Source organism: Nerophis lumbriciformis, linkage group LG30 (genome assembly GCF_033978685.3).
Source record: "Nerophis lumbriciformis linkage group LG30, RoL_Nlum_v2.1, whole genome shotgun sequence".
NCBI lineage: Eukaryota > Metazoa > Chordata > Actinopteri > Syngnathiformes > Syngnathidae > Nerophis > Nerophis lumbriciformis.
In genome coordinates this window covers 20250087-20268328 of record NC_084577.2, presented here as the reverse complement: position 1 = coordinate 20268328, position 18242 = coordinate 20250087, and the positions used below count along the sequence as shown (strand labels likewise).

Below are 18242 nucleotides of genomic sequence, written 5' to 3'. Positions count from 1 at the left end.
AGCAGCGCATACCGAGGACAGCACTTCAAAGTGTACAAACGTTCACTTAAATAGGAACTTTTGTACATTGTTTTTATGGAGACATTTGCTTCACTATACCACCTTTTCGATTTCCAAACATGTTCAAGAAACCGATTAAATGTGTAAATCAAGATTCCACTGTACATAATTACTTAGCTTATGCCCAATTACTACATTTGTAAAAGTAGTGGAGCTGCGTCCATCAGCAACACGCAAAGCTGCAGTACCTGTCTGAAAAGGCTGTTGTAGAGCACACAGGTGACGGGATGCTCATGGCTGCTGGTCCTGGTCTCCTCCTTCACGGTCTCCAACAAGACGAGCAGGCTATTGAAGGTGAGCAGCAGGTGCTGGCGTCCTTCGAGCAGGAGCAGAGATGTTTGTGCGCTCTCCTGCGTCGCCGGGAAAACGCCGTCCAGACTGTGAACACACAGCTGACTGGAAATATCCCATAAACACAGAACCTGGACAAAGAAAATGTTGACAGTTGAATGTTGACTTACAAAAACCCAAAACCAGTAAAGTTGGCACGTTGTGTATATCATAAATAAAAACAGAATACAATGATTTGCAAATCCTTTTCAACTTATATTCAATTGAATAGACTGCAAAGACAAGATATTTAATGTTCGGACTGGTTTGACATTGTCTTGCTGGAATAAGCAGGGGCGTCCATGGTAACGTTGCTTGGATGGTAACATATGTTGCTACAAAACCTGTATGTACCTTTCAGCATTATTGGTGCCTTCACAGATGTGTAAGTTACCCATGCCTTGGGCACTAATACACCCCCATACCATCACACATGCTGGCTTTTCAACTTTGCGCCTATAACAATCCAGATGGTTCTTTTCCTCTTTGTTCCGGAGTACACAACGTCCACGGTTTCCAAAAAACAATTTGAAAAGTGGACTCGGCAGACCACAGAACACTTTTCCACTTTGCATCAATCCATCTAAGATGAGCTCGGGCCCAGCGAAGCCGGCAGCGTTTCTGGGTGTTGTTGATAAATGGCTTTCGCTTTGTATAGTAGAGTTTTAACTTGCACTTACGGGTGTAGCGACAAACTGTAGTTACTGAAGTGTTCTTGAGCCCATGTGGTGATATCCTTTACACACTGATGTCACTTTTTGATGCAGTACCGCCTGAGGGATCTATCATAATATCATCGCTTACGTGCAGTGATTTCTCCAGATTCTCTAAACCTTTTGATGATATTACAGACCGTAGATGGTGAAATCCCTAAATTCCTTGCAATAGCTCCTTGAGAAATGTTGTTCTTAAACCGTTCGACAATTTGCTCACGCATTTGTTGACAAAGTGGTGACCCTCGCCCCATCCTTGTTTGTGAATGACTGAGCATTTCATGGAAGCTGCTTTTATACCCAATCATGGCACCCACCTGTTCCCAATCAGCCCGTTCACCTGTGGGACGTTCTAAATAATTGTTTGATGAGCATTATGCAACTTTGTCAGTCTTTTTTGCCACTTGTGCCAGCTTTTTTTAAACATGTTGCAGGCATCCAAATAAGTATCTTGTCTTTTGCAGTCTATTCAATTGAATATGAAAAGGATTTGCAAATCATTGTATTCTGTTTTTATTTATACCATTTACACAACGTGCCAACTTCACTGGTTTTTGGTTTTGTACATACTTTCAGCTCCGTTGCTCCCAGCCTGTGGAACTCTCTCCCTGACCACCTGAGGGCACCACAGACTGTGGATGCTTTTAAAAAAGGCTTTAAAATCCTTCTTCTTTTTTAAAAAAGCCTTTTTTTAGATATATGCATACTAGTTCTAGCTATTTGGCTGTTTTTATTTTTATTTAAAAAAAAAAAGTATTATCTTTTTATTTTTATTGTAATTTTTGAGGTTGTTTACTCAATGTAAAGTCCTTATTTTACAAATAAAATCTATTATTTTTATTATTACCGGTACATGCACCGAAAAAAAGTTCTGACACCTATTTTGGACTAATTATGGGGTGATGACCACAGATAGATGGCCTCGGAGTGCCTCTCAATGAGAAAGCTGCCATATTGGTTTACGGCACCAGACAAGACGGATGTCTCTGGTGCAGGAGCACTTCCAAAGGAAAATGTGGTAAAGCTTTCAAAGCCTCCTGCAGTGGCAGATGGTGTTTAAGCAGCGGACAGATGGAACATAAATCACCTCTAAAATATTTATTCCCACCAGAAAATCCAAAAAGTGAAAGCAAACATGCACAATGCAACAGAAGGAAAGGGGAAAGGCGGCACCGACATTATTTTTGTAACAGACAAAAAAACGGGAATGTGGTCATAATTGAAATAAAACGTGAGACAAATCTTCTCAACGGTTGTTTTCGCAGATACACGCGTACCTTGTCTCTTGAGAAGCTGAGGAGTTGTTGTTTCTTCTGCATGAAGCGGACGGATGTAACCGGGGCCACGTGGCCAGTGAGGGTGTACACCGGCTGGCAGGTCTCGTAAGCGTTCCATAGCAGGACCTGGTGGTCTGCACCTGCTGTGGCTACAAAAATATGACTTAAAGAAAAACTGCACTTTTAAAAAAAAAAATTGCCCATCATCCACAATCACGATGTGACTCAAGAACACACATCTTTCCCCTTGTTGTGCATTCTAGATAGTAAAAAACTGCTAGCAAGAGGCGGCTAACAGTGCATGTTAAAGTCCTCTAAAAGAACATCCAAAAACCACTAACAAGGCTCCTGCATAATAAATCGTTTTTAATCATATTTATTTTATATTGTTTTTTATATTGGTTTTATATGAATTTATTTTTTGTTTTTATTCAGTCATTGGTGGAGCTACTATAATATTTGAATATTGTTTTTAATATTGTTGTGCAGCACTTTGGAAACATTTTGTTGTTTAAATGTGCTATATAAATAAAGTGGAAGTGGATTGGATAATAACCGATCAACATTGATCAAGCGCTAAAGCCGAGGAACTACTTTTAAAAATGCCTTGCTCACACTGCTCCCTCAACTACTAGCGAGAAGTAAGCTAGCTCCTGAGCTGCTGCTGCTGCTGAATCGCATCAGAGTTTGGAAAAAAAATAACGCTAATTTAAAATTTATGCCAGAAGGTTTTGGCTGTGAATTAAGAAGTTGGTCAACATTACATGTTTTTACATGAGGTTATGTGCTGAAAGATACAACCATCCCATCATTCCCAGTGAGTGCAAACATTGGAAGTGACTGTTTTGTTATGATCTTAGATTGTTTAGCCACAGTGCTACATTATGCTTAGTGTTTCACTTTAGCTAAGTCCTTCTAAACTAGTGGGGCGGGCCCCCTTGGGAGTGGGAGGGGGTTCCAGAGAAGGGGCGCGTGTGACCCAGGGAACATGCTTTATCAGTATGAAGCTTCAAACTCCGCTTCAAAAAGCTGCTCATTTTAGCCACTAATCCTGACCTCCTTATTTTGATTTTATTTTTTTTAATCAGCACCAATTGTTTTATTAATTTTTGTTATGTAGTGGTCAGATTCAAACACTGATGAAATCTATTAAACAAGACAAGAAGCAGGGAATTGTCAATCATTTTCTGTTTTGCCCACCCTTTAAACATTTTTTGACCGACTTGAACCATTAAATTAAATCAACCCCATAAATGATAAGACACTTAAATTGATCTGCAAAATTAACTTAGGAGCACAGTATATAAAACACTTTAGTCTACTGTCAGAATAATTGTATCTAAGTTATCACAAAACTGTCAACAAAAGCTGTCTTTGATCCTACCAAGAAGAAGGCTTGTAAAACTCCACTGTGTAGGATGGGAAGCAACATGAAGGTGTTCTGTTTCTTTGATGTATTGTAATCCACAGAAAGATTGTGTCTTGACCCGAGGAAGCAGGACCAGACTCCCCTCAAGGCGACCTCTTCTTTGAACTGTTTTACGACCTCTTCTTTGAACTCTTCTACGACCTTTTCTTTGATTCAACCTTTTTTTTTTTAACTGTTTTGTAATCAAAGGCGATGGCTGTTTACGACCCCCGGCCCTTAGAAACAGCTGTTGCCATGTAATCAGGGAAAGTCCAAATAAAATCTTTCGTCAGAGCGTGGTGAGACTGTACAAAGAGTACAGTCCAGACGTCTCTCCTCAATTGAGCCAAATTTAATTATGTCTCTGTTTAATTCCTTGCTTCTTGTCTTGTTTAATAGATGTCATCAGTGTTTGAACCTTACAGTACTTCTGATTCTGATTCTATTTTTTGTATTGTTTCAGTTTCACAAATTCCTCAGTTATTGAGTCTGTTTAGCTGATTGGAGAGCTAGCTTCCGCAGCTAGTGGGCATTATGGCGCCTGTTACTACATTACATACATATGTTGGAGGTGTTTTGATGTTTCTGGGTTGTTGTTTTTTTTAGGAGTGCTTCTTAGGTGGAATAGATTGCTTTCATTGACGGTATTGTTAGCTGCCTCTTGCTAGCAGTTGATCTCTATTTAGAATGCACAAAAAAGAGAAAGACGTGTGTTCTTGTCTCACATGGGGATTGGGAATGATAGGCAAAAAAAAAAAAAGAGCTGTTCCCATTTAAGAAGTGTCTTCACAGCCAGAAATGCACAATGACATAAATAGTGTTGGTAAGTTTCAGCGTAACGAGGGTAAGCAAGCACGCTTCCTTAGTGGGAGTTCTAGCAGAACTCCACAGTCTTCATTAATAGAGAAGTGCAGTTTCAATCACACCTTTCCCCAACTTGTGAAGCCAACCATCTGGCTTGTCAATTCATAAAGATCACATCCAATATGCTCAACATTTTCATGCTAAGGGTGGACGAACAGATGGTGAAAGTCTGCGAGGCCTTACGAGACCACATTAGTTTTGTACTTTATGTGCAGATAGAAAGTAAACAAACCGGAAGATGCAGATGGGCTCATCGCTACGAGCCATTATACGTCGTTTTCTTACCAATCATCTTAAGCTCTTGGTGATAGTCCAGGTCCCAGACGCCTCTCTTTGTACGGAAAGAAGAGACTCGGAGACGCCTGCGTTCCTTCTCCCTCCAGCCAATCACCATGCTGCTCTGTGGCCTGGTGCTGCATGACACCAATGCCTCCAGTGAATCCAGGTAAAGGACTGCAGGATACAAGAGAAGTAAAGGTCAACTAAAGCTTGCATATTTACATTCTTTACATATTTCACTAACAAGCACTCCTTTTTTTTATTTGCCGTCTCGATGTACACTTGCTGTGTACTTACCGGAAATTCCGGACTATAAGCCGCCACTTTTTTCCTACGCTTTGAACCCTGCGGCTTATAAAACAGTGCGGCTAATTCATGGAATTTTCTTCGCTGATGGCCATAATGCAAATAGCTTAATCAATCAAGGTTTATTTATATAGCCCTTAATCACAAGTGTCTCAAAGGGCTGCACAAGCCACAACGACATTCTCGGCTCAGATACTACATCAGTGCAAGAAAAAACTAAATCCAATGGGATGCAATGAGAAACCTTGAAGGGGACCGCAGATGTGGTCCCCCCCTGGGCAACCGGTGCAATGGACATTGAGTGGATCTAGCATAATATTGTGAGAGTCCAATCCATAGTGGGGCCAAAAAAATCAAACAAGCAAAGACACTTAAAAGGTTTGTTATTGTTTGTGCTATGGCACCATCTTGTGGATGAGTTTGTGTTAGAATAATTATGTGTAAGTTATCACACAACTTTTATGCTTGAAGTCCGTTGCTATAGTTATTAGCTATTGTGCTCAAGCTGTACTTTTTCTATCTGTGCAAGGACAAAACTTCTTGTCTGAGGGGTGGCCCAGTCGCAGATGTTATCTTTGTTTTAGCCCGCTAACAGCCAAGGACTTTAAGGACCTCAACGAAGATAAGACGACAGCACGCAGACGAAGCAGAGACAAGGCGAAATCACAAGGCCCCAGCACATTCCGTCACGTATTGTGCATACTGGAAGCTGCTTTGCATGAAATGTGTGGCCACTCCTTTTAGAGGAGGCCTCAGAGATGTTGACTGGGGAACTCCTGAATAAATAGAGGGACGCGGGAGCTGTACCTTAGAGCGTAGGGCGAGACTGTGACTAAGTGTGCAGCTCCATGCGTTCTCCACATGAGCTAAATTGAACTCTGTCTCTGCATGATTCCTTGCTTCTTGTCTGTTTAATAGATGTCATCAGTGTTTGAACCTGACAGTTTGCTCACTGCAGGTGCTGCAGTGCCCTTCTGTTTAGATCTTTCAACCGGAAGGAGAAGTGCCATTTAGTTTTCCAGCCATCCATGGCGTTTCTACCCGAATGGATTCTCTATTCATCATTTCAAGCAACGTTTATAAGTTTTTACAATACGTTTGCTCACTGCAGGTGCTGCAGTGCCCTTCTGTTTAGAGCTTTGAACCGGAAGGAGAAGTACCATTTCATTTTCTAGCCATCCATAGTGGTTCTACTTGAATGGATTCTCTATTCATCATTTCAAGCAACGTTTGTAAGTTTTTACAATACGTTTGCTCACTGCAGGTGCTGCAGTGCCCTTCTGTTTAGAGCTTTGAACCGGAAGGAGAAGTGCCATTTCGTTTTCCAGCCATCCGTGGCGTTTCTACCCGAATGGATTCTCTAGTCATCATTCCAAGCAACGTTTTTAAGTTTTACAATATAACTAAAACAATTCAAACTTACTAAACAGTCCCATGTGTGATGTCTGTAGGAGTGTTTTCATGCCTATTTCTATGTGTTACCGTAATGTCATCAAGCAAGCCTCGTTAGCATTGGCTAATATGCTATGTTAGTATTATTAACTTATAAATTATGTATTTGTAACATAGGTTGTTGTATATAATTGGGACAGTACCAGTGTAGTTATGCACAATAAAGACATGCACCTGGGGATAGGTTGATTGGCAACACTAAATTGGCCCTAGTGTGTGAATGTGAGTGTGAATGTTGTCTGTCTATCTGTGTTGGCCCTGCGACGAGGTGGTGACTTGTCCAGGGTGTACCCCGCCTGCCGCCCGAATGCAGCTGAGATAGGCTCCAGCACCCCCCGCGACCCCGAAAGGGACAAGCGGTAGAAAATGGATGGATGGGGATGAACATTGATTCTTTTAGGGAACTCTGCTTCACTATACAAACTTTCTGCTTTACAAACCATGCTCAGGAACCAATTAAAATCATAAATCGAGGTTAGAATAATTATGTGTAAGTTATCACACAACTCGTATGCTTAAAGTCCGTTGCTATAGTTATTATCTATTGTGCTCAAGCTGTACTTTTTCTATCTGTGCAAGGACAAAACTTCTTGTCTGAGGTGTGGCCTCAGCCGCAGATGTTATCTTTGTTTCAGCCCGCTAACAGCCAAGGACTTCAAGGACCTCAACGAAGATAAGACGACAGCATGCAGATGAAGCAGAGACAAGGCAGTCACAAGGCCCCAGCACATTCCGTCACGTATTGTGCGTACTGGAAGCTGCTTTGCATGAAATGTGTGGCCACTCCTTTTAGAGGCGGCCTCAGTGATGTAACTAGGGACCTCCCAAGTAAATAGAGGAGCGCGTGGGACTGTTAGCTCAGAGCGTGGTGGGAGATTGTAACTGAGCGTGCAATTCCAAACGTCTCTCCTCATTGAGCCAAATTGAACTCTGTCTCTGCATAATTCCTTGCTTCTTGTCTGTTTAATAGATGTCATCAGTGTTTGAACCTGACATCTGTACACACTAAAAGCTCATCCAAACAAGGCGGCCTGTACGACTTTTCAATTGTACACGCAGTCTTTGCAGTAATAGTACACGCAATTTCATTCTTTGCACATGCTGTTTAGCGATGGGTATTTGGGTCTCAGCAAATCAAGCCCTTAGTACGTGTGTCGAGTATGTGTGCTTAGCTGTTGTGTAGCTGCTAACTCCTAGTAGCCTATAGCTCACCGTGTTTCCCTTTTGTAAATAACTTGACTAAAATAGAAGACCAGACTTGTGTCTTTATTGACTTTGCACAAGCAAACACCCAACAGGACTGCATATATCGGACATTTTGCACGCAAGCTGATATAATACTGTGGAGGGAAAGTGCAGTCAGCGCTGCCTGTAGGAGGAAAAGTCACCGCCGCTGTCCATGGTACTGAGGATGAGCAGGGGCGGGGCAGGGGCGGGGCATGTGTTGACGGCGAGACACAGCTGGCAGGTGATTAGATTTCACAGGTGGTACGTGTTAATCTAATCATCTGTTGTCTTTAACAGTAAGCGGCCGGGAGCAGAGCGAGAGAGAGGATTGGGAGTGACGGCGACGTCACGACATGCCGAAAGACATTTGGAAAAGATTAAAACTTTGTTAAACCTGCAAGCTTGTGCCGTGTCTACAGTGGAGCTGCTAGGAAGCGACTTCCACAAATTATTATTATTTTTTGCTATTATTGGACCGATTGGGGAAGCCCTAGTTTCAGCTTCAGATCAGCAGGCTTGCTTGTGTTTTGTTGTTATTCCTGTTGATACATTTGCCAAACAACTTGTTGCTGGGCAGAATGATGACATCGTCCTAAAATATGGCCGTTCCCTTCTCCAGGCGTCCAGTTAATGTTGCTGCAGACTTCAACTGAGGATGAAATGATCTTAACTGTGTCAAATTGATCAAGACGACGACACGCGACCCATCGCTGTTATTCAGAAGAAATACTTTATCCTGTTTCCTTCCCGGATGCACTTTTTAAATGCCGCAAATCAACTCCAGAGGAAAAACAAGCCATCCGCAGGAAAGAATTAGCCCGCTTTCATTTGCTGGCTGGTGTTACAGAAGAAGTAATGGACCTTGCATCATTATTCGTCTCAATTAACACGTTGATTGAGGACGTCGGACTTGGACGCCAGACCTTTCTTTCGCTGGCAACTCAGCCCTTAAAAAAAGGCAAATAACTTAGACGGCATGTGACTGTTACAGGTCAAGTGTTGGCCCGAAAGTATTCACAAGTCATTACTTTTTTATTCCAACCCGTTCATGGAACGTAAGTGCATTCCTGCGTGACTCATCGCTGATTAATGACGTCTTCCCTTTTCCGCCGACACATACAAATCAAGAAGCCGTGCGTCATTTCACTTCTTGGAGTTCGCAATCGAAAGCAGGAGATGAAATCAAACCGTCTTGTTCTGAGGGCAAATTAGAACGCTCTGTCTTTTTAAAGGGGAACATTATCACCAGACCTATGTAAGCGTCAATATATATCTTGATGTTGCAGAAAAAAGACCATATATTTTTTTAACCGATTTCCGAACTCTAAATGGGTGAATTTTGGCGAATTGAACGCCTTTCTATTATTCGCTCTCGGAGCGATGACGTCACAACGTGACGTCACTTCGGGAAGCAATTTGCCATTTTCTCAAACACATTACAAACACCGAGTCAAATCAGCTCTGTTATTTTCTGTTTTTTCGACTGTTTTCCGTACCTTGGAGACATCATGCCTCGTCGGTGTGTTGTCGGAGGGTGTAACAACACGAACAGGGACGGATTCAAGTTGCACCAGTGGCCCAAAGATGCAAAAGTGGCAAGAAATTGGAGGTTTGTTCCGCACACTTTACCGACGAAAGCTATGCTACGACAGAGATGGCAAGAATGTGTGGACATCCTGCAACACTCAAAGCAGATGCATTTCCAACGATAAAGTCAAAGAAATCTGCTGCCAGACCCCCATTGAATCTGCCGGAGTGTGTGAGCAATTCAGGGACAAAGGACCCTCGGTAGCACGGCAAGCAATGGCGGCAGTTTGTTCCCACAGACGAGCGAGCTAAACCCCCTGGATGTCTTGGCTCACACCGTCCCTTATGGCACCGAAGATGATCAAGAGAAGAATATCGACCCTAGCTTCCCTGGCCTGCTGACATCAACTCCAAAACTGGACAGATCAGCTTTCAGGAAAAGAGCGCGGATGAGGGTATGTCTACAGAATATATTAATTGATGAAAATTGGGCTGTCTGCACTCTCAAAGTGCATGTTGTTGCCAAATGTATTTCATATGCTGTAAACCTAGTTCATAGTTGTTAGTTTCCTTTAATGCCAAACAAACACATACCAATCGTTGGTTAGAAGGCGATCGCCGAATTCGTCCTCGCTTTCTCCCGTGTCGCTGGCTGTCGTGTCGTTTTTGTCGGTTTCGCTTGCATACGGTTCAAACCGATATGGCTCAATAGCTTCAGTTTCTTCTTCAATTTCGTTTTCGCTACCTGCCTCCACACTACAACCATCCGTTTCAATACATGCGTAATCTGTTGAATCGCTTAAGCCGCTGAAATCCGAGTCTGAATCCGAGCTAATGTCGCTATAGCTTGCTGTTCTATGCGCCATGTTTGTTTGTATTGGCATCACTATGTGACGTCACAGGAAAATGGACGGGTGTATATAACGATGGTTAAAATCAGGCACTTTGAAGCTTTTTTTAGGGATATTGCGTGATGGGTAACATTTTGAAAAAAACTTCGAAAAATAAAATAAGCCACTGAGAACTGATTTTTAATGGTTTTAACCCTTCTGAAATTGTGATAATGTTCCCCTTTAACTAACTTTGCAGGTATACACCTCAGCGTCAAATATTTTGTCAGTTGACGAATGATACCTGTTAGCAATAGTCCCTCTAATTTTCCATATGTGTGAGCAAACGCAAAAACTCCTTGAGCATTCAGTGGAGCTCATGTGAGCGACGTCAGACCTGCAGGACACCTGTCCCAAACCTGACTAAATAACAAGTTCAATGTTTTATTATTGTAATCAAATGACAGCAGTCATTTCCATCAGATTATTTTCTAATATAAGTGTTTTGGCCCACTTACAATGACTATAACATATTGTTTTTCATGAGCTGTGTACTAGTAATATATGTCTGGGTGGGGGGGTCCTACTTTGGAAATAATGTGTACCCCTTTCAGATATCGCATTTAGTTCCCACTAAGACATTCACATGTTGCACAATGAGATGTAAACATGGGATCATGTGTACATTCCTGTAACTTTCTGTTTGTAAAATATACTTTTATTAGTATTTCTTTAATAGAATAACATCATTTTATGATTACGGTTCGGGTTCGGTGAATGCGCATATGAAACTGGTGGGGTTCGGTACCTCCAACAAGGTTAAGAACCACTGTTCTAGAGGAAGTGGCTAAGAGATTTCTCTGTCTGATTTCCCTGCGGTTAGACCCGACCGGACCGATTATTGGAGATGTGTCACGTGTCGACTAGCGTTCTAAAGCTGTTATTCCTAATTATTAGTTAATGATGGATTCATTGTTATGCTTGTTGGAGTGGGACATGTACCTTTTAAAAACATGCAGACAATCCAGAAGATGTCCCAGAAAGAGTCCTCACGGTCTGTCCCTATCACTATCTCTTATTGTTATAGCAGCAATGTTCCCTCTAATTTTTCATGTGTGTGAGAAAATGCACAAACACCCTTAGCATTCAGTAGAATACAGACGGGCACACTGTGGTCATACCAGCAGCACATTTGTCTCAAACCTGACATAACAATTTAAATGTCTTATTATTATAATCAATTGACTAGTCAATTTCAAGAGATTATTTTCTAATATATATGATTTGGCCCACTTAGATATTGTTTTTTTTTAAATCAGCTGTGCACTATAGTATTTTATGCCTGGGTGGGAGTCCTGCTTTGGAAAGATTGTGTACCCCTTTCAGAGATCACATTTAATTCCCCGGCTTAAAACATTCACATGTTGCATGAGATGAAGTGTTTATTAACTTTCTGTCCGTAAAATAAATATTTTTATTAGCAATTATGTAGTCCTGTAACATCATTTCATCATTAATATCCAAAAAATAACATTCTTAACAAATGACAGTAGAATAAGCACTCTGATTGAGGAGTCATAGTAAAAGGACCTGACATTTACACGTTACGTGTAGTGTTGGAGTTGTCCAACTTTTTGTGTGGCCATAAATGCACCAGTGGCTAATTGCCATAGTGTATGTGTTGGTGCAGGTGAGAGAGAGCAAGCGGCTGCTGTTGATATAACAGATGACAAAGAGTTGCTTTTGGCTTGGTTTGTACGGTAGACAACGACCAGTTTTGCTAGATAAAAGTATTTTACACATTGTTTTAGTGTGGTTATGGACGACAAACAATTTCGCTAAATAAAGGGACCGATAGAATTCCTGTCCTCCTTTAAGTGTCTCCACAGACGTTACAATAATTTAAGTGTTGACAAACATTGTTTTATCTGTTGTGGCCGCCTTTCGTCACCTGTTACTCACAGTTGCATTGCAAAATCATACAAAACAAACTATTTGTTTATTTTGTTTAGAGTGGGATTTGATTTTTTGCGCGACATAGATTTTCTGTGCGCAGAGGACGCGTGAGCAGTGCGCAATTGCGCAGGTGTGCACCTTAGAGGGAACGTTGCCTGTTAGCATGCTAACGTTAGTATGGTAATTTTCTTTGTTCGTTGTGCAGGACTACACCTCAGAGTCAAATATTTTGGTACTTGACAAATGATTACCTGTTAGCATGCTAACGTGAGTATGGTAGCTTTATTCTCTCACAAATTTTGCAGGTATACACCTCATAAATGTTACAGTTAGCATGCTAACATTAGCACACTAGCTTTTTTGTTTAATTTGCCAGGTATAGTGTCATATATTTTGGCATTTTACTAATCTAAGCTTTTTTAGCAAATTTTGCTCATATTTTTAGTTATGTTTGTATGGTAGGTTTTTTTGTTAATTTTGCAGGTGTACACCTCAGCGTCAAATATTTTGTTACTCAAAGAACGATACCTGTTAGTATGGTAGCTTTTTTGTAGGAATTAACCTCAGCGTCAAATATTTTGCTACTTGACAAATGATACCCGTTAGCATGCTAACGTTAGTATGGTAGCTTTTGTTTTTGTAATTTTGCAGGAATACACCTTAGCTTCAAATATTTAGTTACCTGACAAATGATACCCGTTAGCATGCTAAGGATAGTATGGTAGCTTTTTTTGTTAATTTTGCAGGTATACACCTCAGGGTCAAATATTGTGTTAGTTGACGAATGATACCTGTTAGCATGCTAACGCTAGTATGGTAGCTTTATTTTCTCACTAATTTTGTAGGTTTACACCTCAGCGTCAAATATTTTGTTACTCGAAGAACGATACCTGTTAGCATGGTAGCTTTTTTGTTAATTTTGCAGGAATTAACCTCAGCGTCAAATATTTTGTTACTTGACAAATGATAACCGTTAGCATGCTAACGTTAGTATGGTAATTTTCTTTGTTCGTTGTGCAGGACTAGACCTCAGAGTCAAATATTTTGGTACTTGACAAATGATACCTGTTAGCATGCTAACGTTAGTATGGTAGCTTTATTTTCTCACAAATTTTGCAGGTATACACCTCACAAATGTTACAGTTAGCATGCTAACATTAGCACACTAGCTTTTTTGTTTAATTTACCAGGTATAGTGTCATATATTTTGGCATTTTACTAATCTAAGCTTTTTTAGCTAATTTTGCTCATATTTTTAGTTATGTTTGTATGGTAGCTTTTTTTGTTAATTTTGCAGGTGTACACCTCAGCGTCAAATATTTTGTTACTCGAAGAACGATACCTGTTAGTATGGTAGCTTTTTTGTAGGAATTAACCTCAGCGTCAAATATTTTGCTACTTGACAAATGATACCCGTTAGCATGCTAACGTTAGTATGGTAGCTTTTGTTTTTGTAATTTTGCAGGAATACACCTTAGCTTCAAATATTTAGTTACTTGACAAATGATACCCGTTAGCATGCTAAGGATAGTATGGTAGCTTTTTTTGTTAATTTTGCAGGTATACACCTCAGGGTCAAATATTGTGTTAGTTGACGAATGATACCTGTTAGCATGCTAACGCTAGTATGGTAGCTTTATTTTCTCACTAATTTTGTAGGTTTACACCTCAGCGTCAAATATTTTGTTACTCGAAGAACGATGCCTGTTAGCATGGTAGCTTTTTTGTTAATTTTGCAGGAATTAACCTCAGCGTCAAATATTTTGTTACTTGACAAATGATAACCGTTAGCATGCTAACGTTAGTATGGTAGCTTTTTTTTTTTTAGCTAATTTTGCAGCAATACACCTCAGCGTCAAATATTGTGTTAGTTGACAAATGATACTAGTTAGCATGCCAACGTTAGTATGGTAGCTTTTTTTTCTCACTAATTTTGCAGGAATACACCTCAGCGTCAATTATTGTTTTACTTGACGAATGATACCTGTTAGCATGCTAACATTAGTATGGTAGCTTTTTTTTGTTTAGCTAATTTTGCAGTTATACACCTCACTGTCAAATATTGTGTTAGTTGACGAATGATGCTAGTTAGCATGCCAACATTAGTATGGTAGCTTTATTTTTTTACTAATTTTGCAGGAATACACCTCAGCGTCAAATATTTTGTTAGTTGACGAATGATACCTGTTAGCATGCTAACGTTAGTACGGTAGCTTTTTTTTCTCACTAATTTTGCAGGTATACACCTCAGCGTCAAATATTGTGTTAGTTGACGAATTATACTAGTTAGCATGTTAACGTTACTATGGTAGCTTTTTATTTTCTCACTAATTTTGCAGGTATACACCTCAGCGTCAAATATTTTGTTACTTAACGAATGATACTAGTTAGCATGCTAACGTTACTATGGTAGCTTTTTATTTTCTCACAAATTTTGCAGGAATACACCTCAGCGTCAAATATTGTGTTAGTTTACGAATGATACTAGTTAGCATGTTAACGTTAGTATGGTAGCTTTTTATTTTCTCATTAATTTTGCAGGTATACACCTCAGCGTCAAATATTGTGTTAGTTTACGAATGATACTAGTTAGCATGTTAACGTTAGTATGGTAGCTTTTTATTTTCTCCCTAATTTTGGAGGTATACACCTCAGCGTCAAATATTTTGTTACTCGAAGAACGATACCTGTTAGCATAGTAGCTTTTTTGTTAATTTTGCAGGTGTACACCTCAGCGTCAAATATTGTGTTAGTTGACGAATGATACTAGTTAGCATGCCAACGTTAGTATGGTACCTTTTTTTTCTCACTAATTTTGCAGGAATACACTTCAGCGTCAATTATTGTTTTACTTGACGAATGATACCTGTTAGCATGCTAACATTAGTATGGTAGCTTTTTTTTGTTTAGCTAATTTTGCAGTTATACACCTCACTGTCAAATATTGTGTTAGTTGACGAATGATGCTAGTTAGCATGCCAACATTAGTATGGTAGCTTTATTTTTTTACTAATTTTGCAGGCATACACCTCAGCGTCAAATATTTTGTTAGTTGACGAATGATACCTGTTAGCATGCTAACGTTAGTACGGTAGCTTTTTTTTCTCACTAATTTTGCAGGTATACACCTCAGCGTCAAATATTGTGTTAGTTGACGAATTATACTAGTTAGCATATTAACGCTACTATGGTAGCTTTTTATTTTCTCACTAATTTTGCAGGTATACACCTCAGCGTCAAATATTTTGTTACTTAACGAATGATACTAGTTAGCATGCTAACGTTACTATGGTAGCTTTTTATTTTCTCACAAATTTTGCAGGAATACACCTCAGCGTCAAATATTGTGTTAGTTTACGAATGATACTAGTTAGCATGTTAACGTTAGTATGGTAGCTTTTTATTTTCTCATTAATTTTGCAGGTATACACCTCAGCGTCAAATATTGTGTTAGTTTACGAATGATACTAGTTAGCATGTTAACGTTAATATGGTAGCTTTTTATTTTCTCCCTAATTTTGCAGGTATACACCTCAGCGTCAAATATTTTGTTACTCGAAGAACGATACCTGTTAGCATAGTAGCTTTTTTGTTAATTTCGCAGGTGTACACCTCAGCGTCAAATATTGTGTTAGTTGACGAATGATACTAGTTAGCATGCTAACGTTAGTATGGTAGCTTTTTTTTCTCACTAATTTTGCAGGAATACACCTCAGCGTCAATTATTGTTTTACTTGACGAATGATACCTGTTAGCATGATAACGTTAGTATGGTAGCATTTTTTTGTTTAGCTAATTTTGCAGTTATACACCTCACTGTCAAATATTGTGTTAGTTGACGAATGATACTAATTAGCATGCCAACATTAGTATGGTAGCTTTATTTTTTCACTAATTTTGCAGGTATACACCTCAGCGTCAAATATTTTGTTAGTTGACGAATGATACCTATTAGCATGCTAACGTTAGTACGGTAGCTTTTTTTTCTCAGTAATTTTGCAGGAATACACCTCAGCGTCAAATATTGTGTTAGTTGACGAATTATACTAGTTAGCATGCTAACATTACTATGGTAGCTTTTTATTTTCTCACTAATATTGCAGGTATACACCTCAGCGTCAAATATTGTTTTACTTGACGAATGATACCTGTTAGCATGCTAACGCTAGTGTGGTAGCTTTTTTTTTTTCTCACTAATTTTGCAGGTATACACCTCAGCGTCAAATATTGTGTTAGTTTACGAATGATACTAGTTAGCATGTTAACGTTAGTATGGTAGCTTTTTATTTTCTCAATAATTTTGCAGGTATACACCTCAGCGTCAAATATTTTGTTACTTGACGAATGATACTAGTTAGCATGCTAACGTTACTATGGTAGCTTTTTGTTTTCTCACTAATTTTGCAGGAATACACTTCAGCGTCAAATATTGTGTTAGTTGACGAATGATACTAGTTAGCATGCTAACGTTAGTATGGTAGCTTTTTATTTTCTCACTAATTTTGCAGGTATACACCTCAGCGTCAAATATTTTGTTACTTGACAAATGATACTAGTTAGCATACTAACGTTAGTGTGGTAAGTTTTTTTTTCTCACAAATTTTGCAGGTGTACACTTCAGCGTCAAATATTGTGTTACTTGACGAATGATACTAGTTAGCATGCTTATGTTAGTATGGTAGCTTTTTTTGTAAATTTTGCAGGTATACACCTCAGCGTCAAATATTTTGTTACTTGACGAATGATACTAGTTAGTATGCTAACGTTAGTGTGGTAGCTTTTTTTTTCTCACAAATTTTGCAGGTGTACACATCAGCGTCAAATATTGTGTTACTTGACGAATGATACTAGTTAGCATGCTAACGTTAGTATGGTAGCTTTTTTTGTAAATTTTGCAGGTATACACCTCAGCGTCAAATATTTTGTTACTTGACGAATGATACTAGTTAGTATGCTAACGTTAGTGTGGTAGCTTTTTTTTTCTCACAAATTTTGCAGGTGTACACATCAGCGTCAAATATTGTGTTACTTGACGAATGATACTAGTTAGCATGCTAACGTTAGTATGGTAGCTTTTTTTGTAAATTTTGCAGGTATACACCTCAGCGTCAAATATTTTGTTACTTGACGAATGATACTAGTTAGCATGCTAACGTTAGTGTGGTAGCTTTTTTTTCTCACAACTTTTGCAGGCGTACACCTCAGCCTCAAATATTGTGTTACTTGACGAATGATACCCGTTAGCATGCTAACGTTAGTATGGTAGTTTTTATTTTTATTTTGCAGGAATACACCTCAACGTCAAATATTTTGTTACTTGACGAATGTTATCTGTTAGCATGCTAACGTTAGTATTAGAGATGTCCGATAATGTTTTTTTTGCCGATATCCGATATTCCGATATTGTCCAACTCTTAATTACCGATTCCGATGTCATATACAGTCGTGGAATTATATGTGTATATTGTAGCGTCCCGGAAGAGTTAGTGCTGCAAAGGGTTCTGGGCATTTGTTCTGTTGTGTTTATGTTGTGTTACGGTGCGGATGTTCTCCCGAAATTTGTTTGTCATTCTTGTTTGGTGTGGGTTCACAGAGTGGCGCATATTTGTAACAGTGTTAAAGTTGTTTGTACGGCCACCTTCAGTGTGACCTGTATGGCTTTTGACCAAGTATGCATTTCATTCACTTATGTGTGTGAAAAGCCGTAGATATTATGTGATTGGGCCGGCATGCAAAGGCAGTGCCTTTAAGGTTTATAGGCGCTCTGTACTTCTCCCTACGTCCGTGTACCACTCTGTACAGCGGCGTTTTAAAAAGTCATACATTTTACTTTTTGAAACCGATACCGATCATTTCCGATATTACATTTTAAAGCATTTATCGGCCGATAATATCGGCAGTCCGATATTATCGGACATCTCTAGTTAGTATGGTAGGTTTTTTTTGTGTGTGTTGCAGGAATACACCTCAACGCTAAATATTTGGTTTGTTTAATGACTTCTCCCCTTTTCCA

The 18242-nt window shown here is 39.5% G+C and overlaps 1 protein-coding gene across 2 annotated transcripts in view; it reads right to left on the bottom strand.

The window, feature by feature from the left end:
- The window catches only part of LOC133572774 (cilia- and flagella-associated protein 337-like), a 98433-nt gene that overhangs the window by 65215 nt on the left and 14976 nt on the right, over positions 1-18242 (bottom strand). For both annotated transcript variants that reach the window (XM_061925789.2, XM_061925788.2), the window contains exons 8-10: positions 4938-5105; positions 2381-2529; positions 249-482 (exon numbers count right to left, since the gene is read on the bottom strand). In XM_061925789.2, coding sequence (XP_061781773.1) covers positions 249-482; positions 2381-2529; positions 4938-5105 — 551 coding nt within the window. The remainder of the gene's footprint in view (positions 1-248; positions 483-2380; positions 2530-4937; positions 5106-18242) is intronic.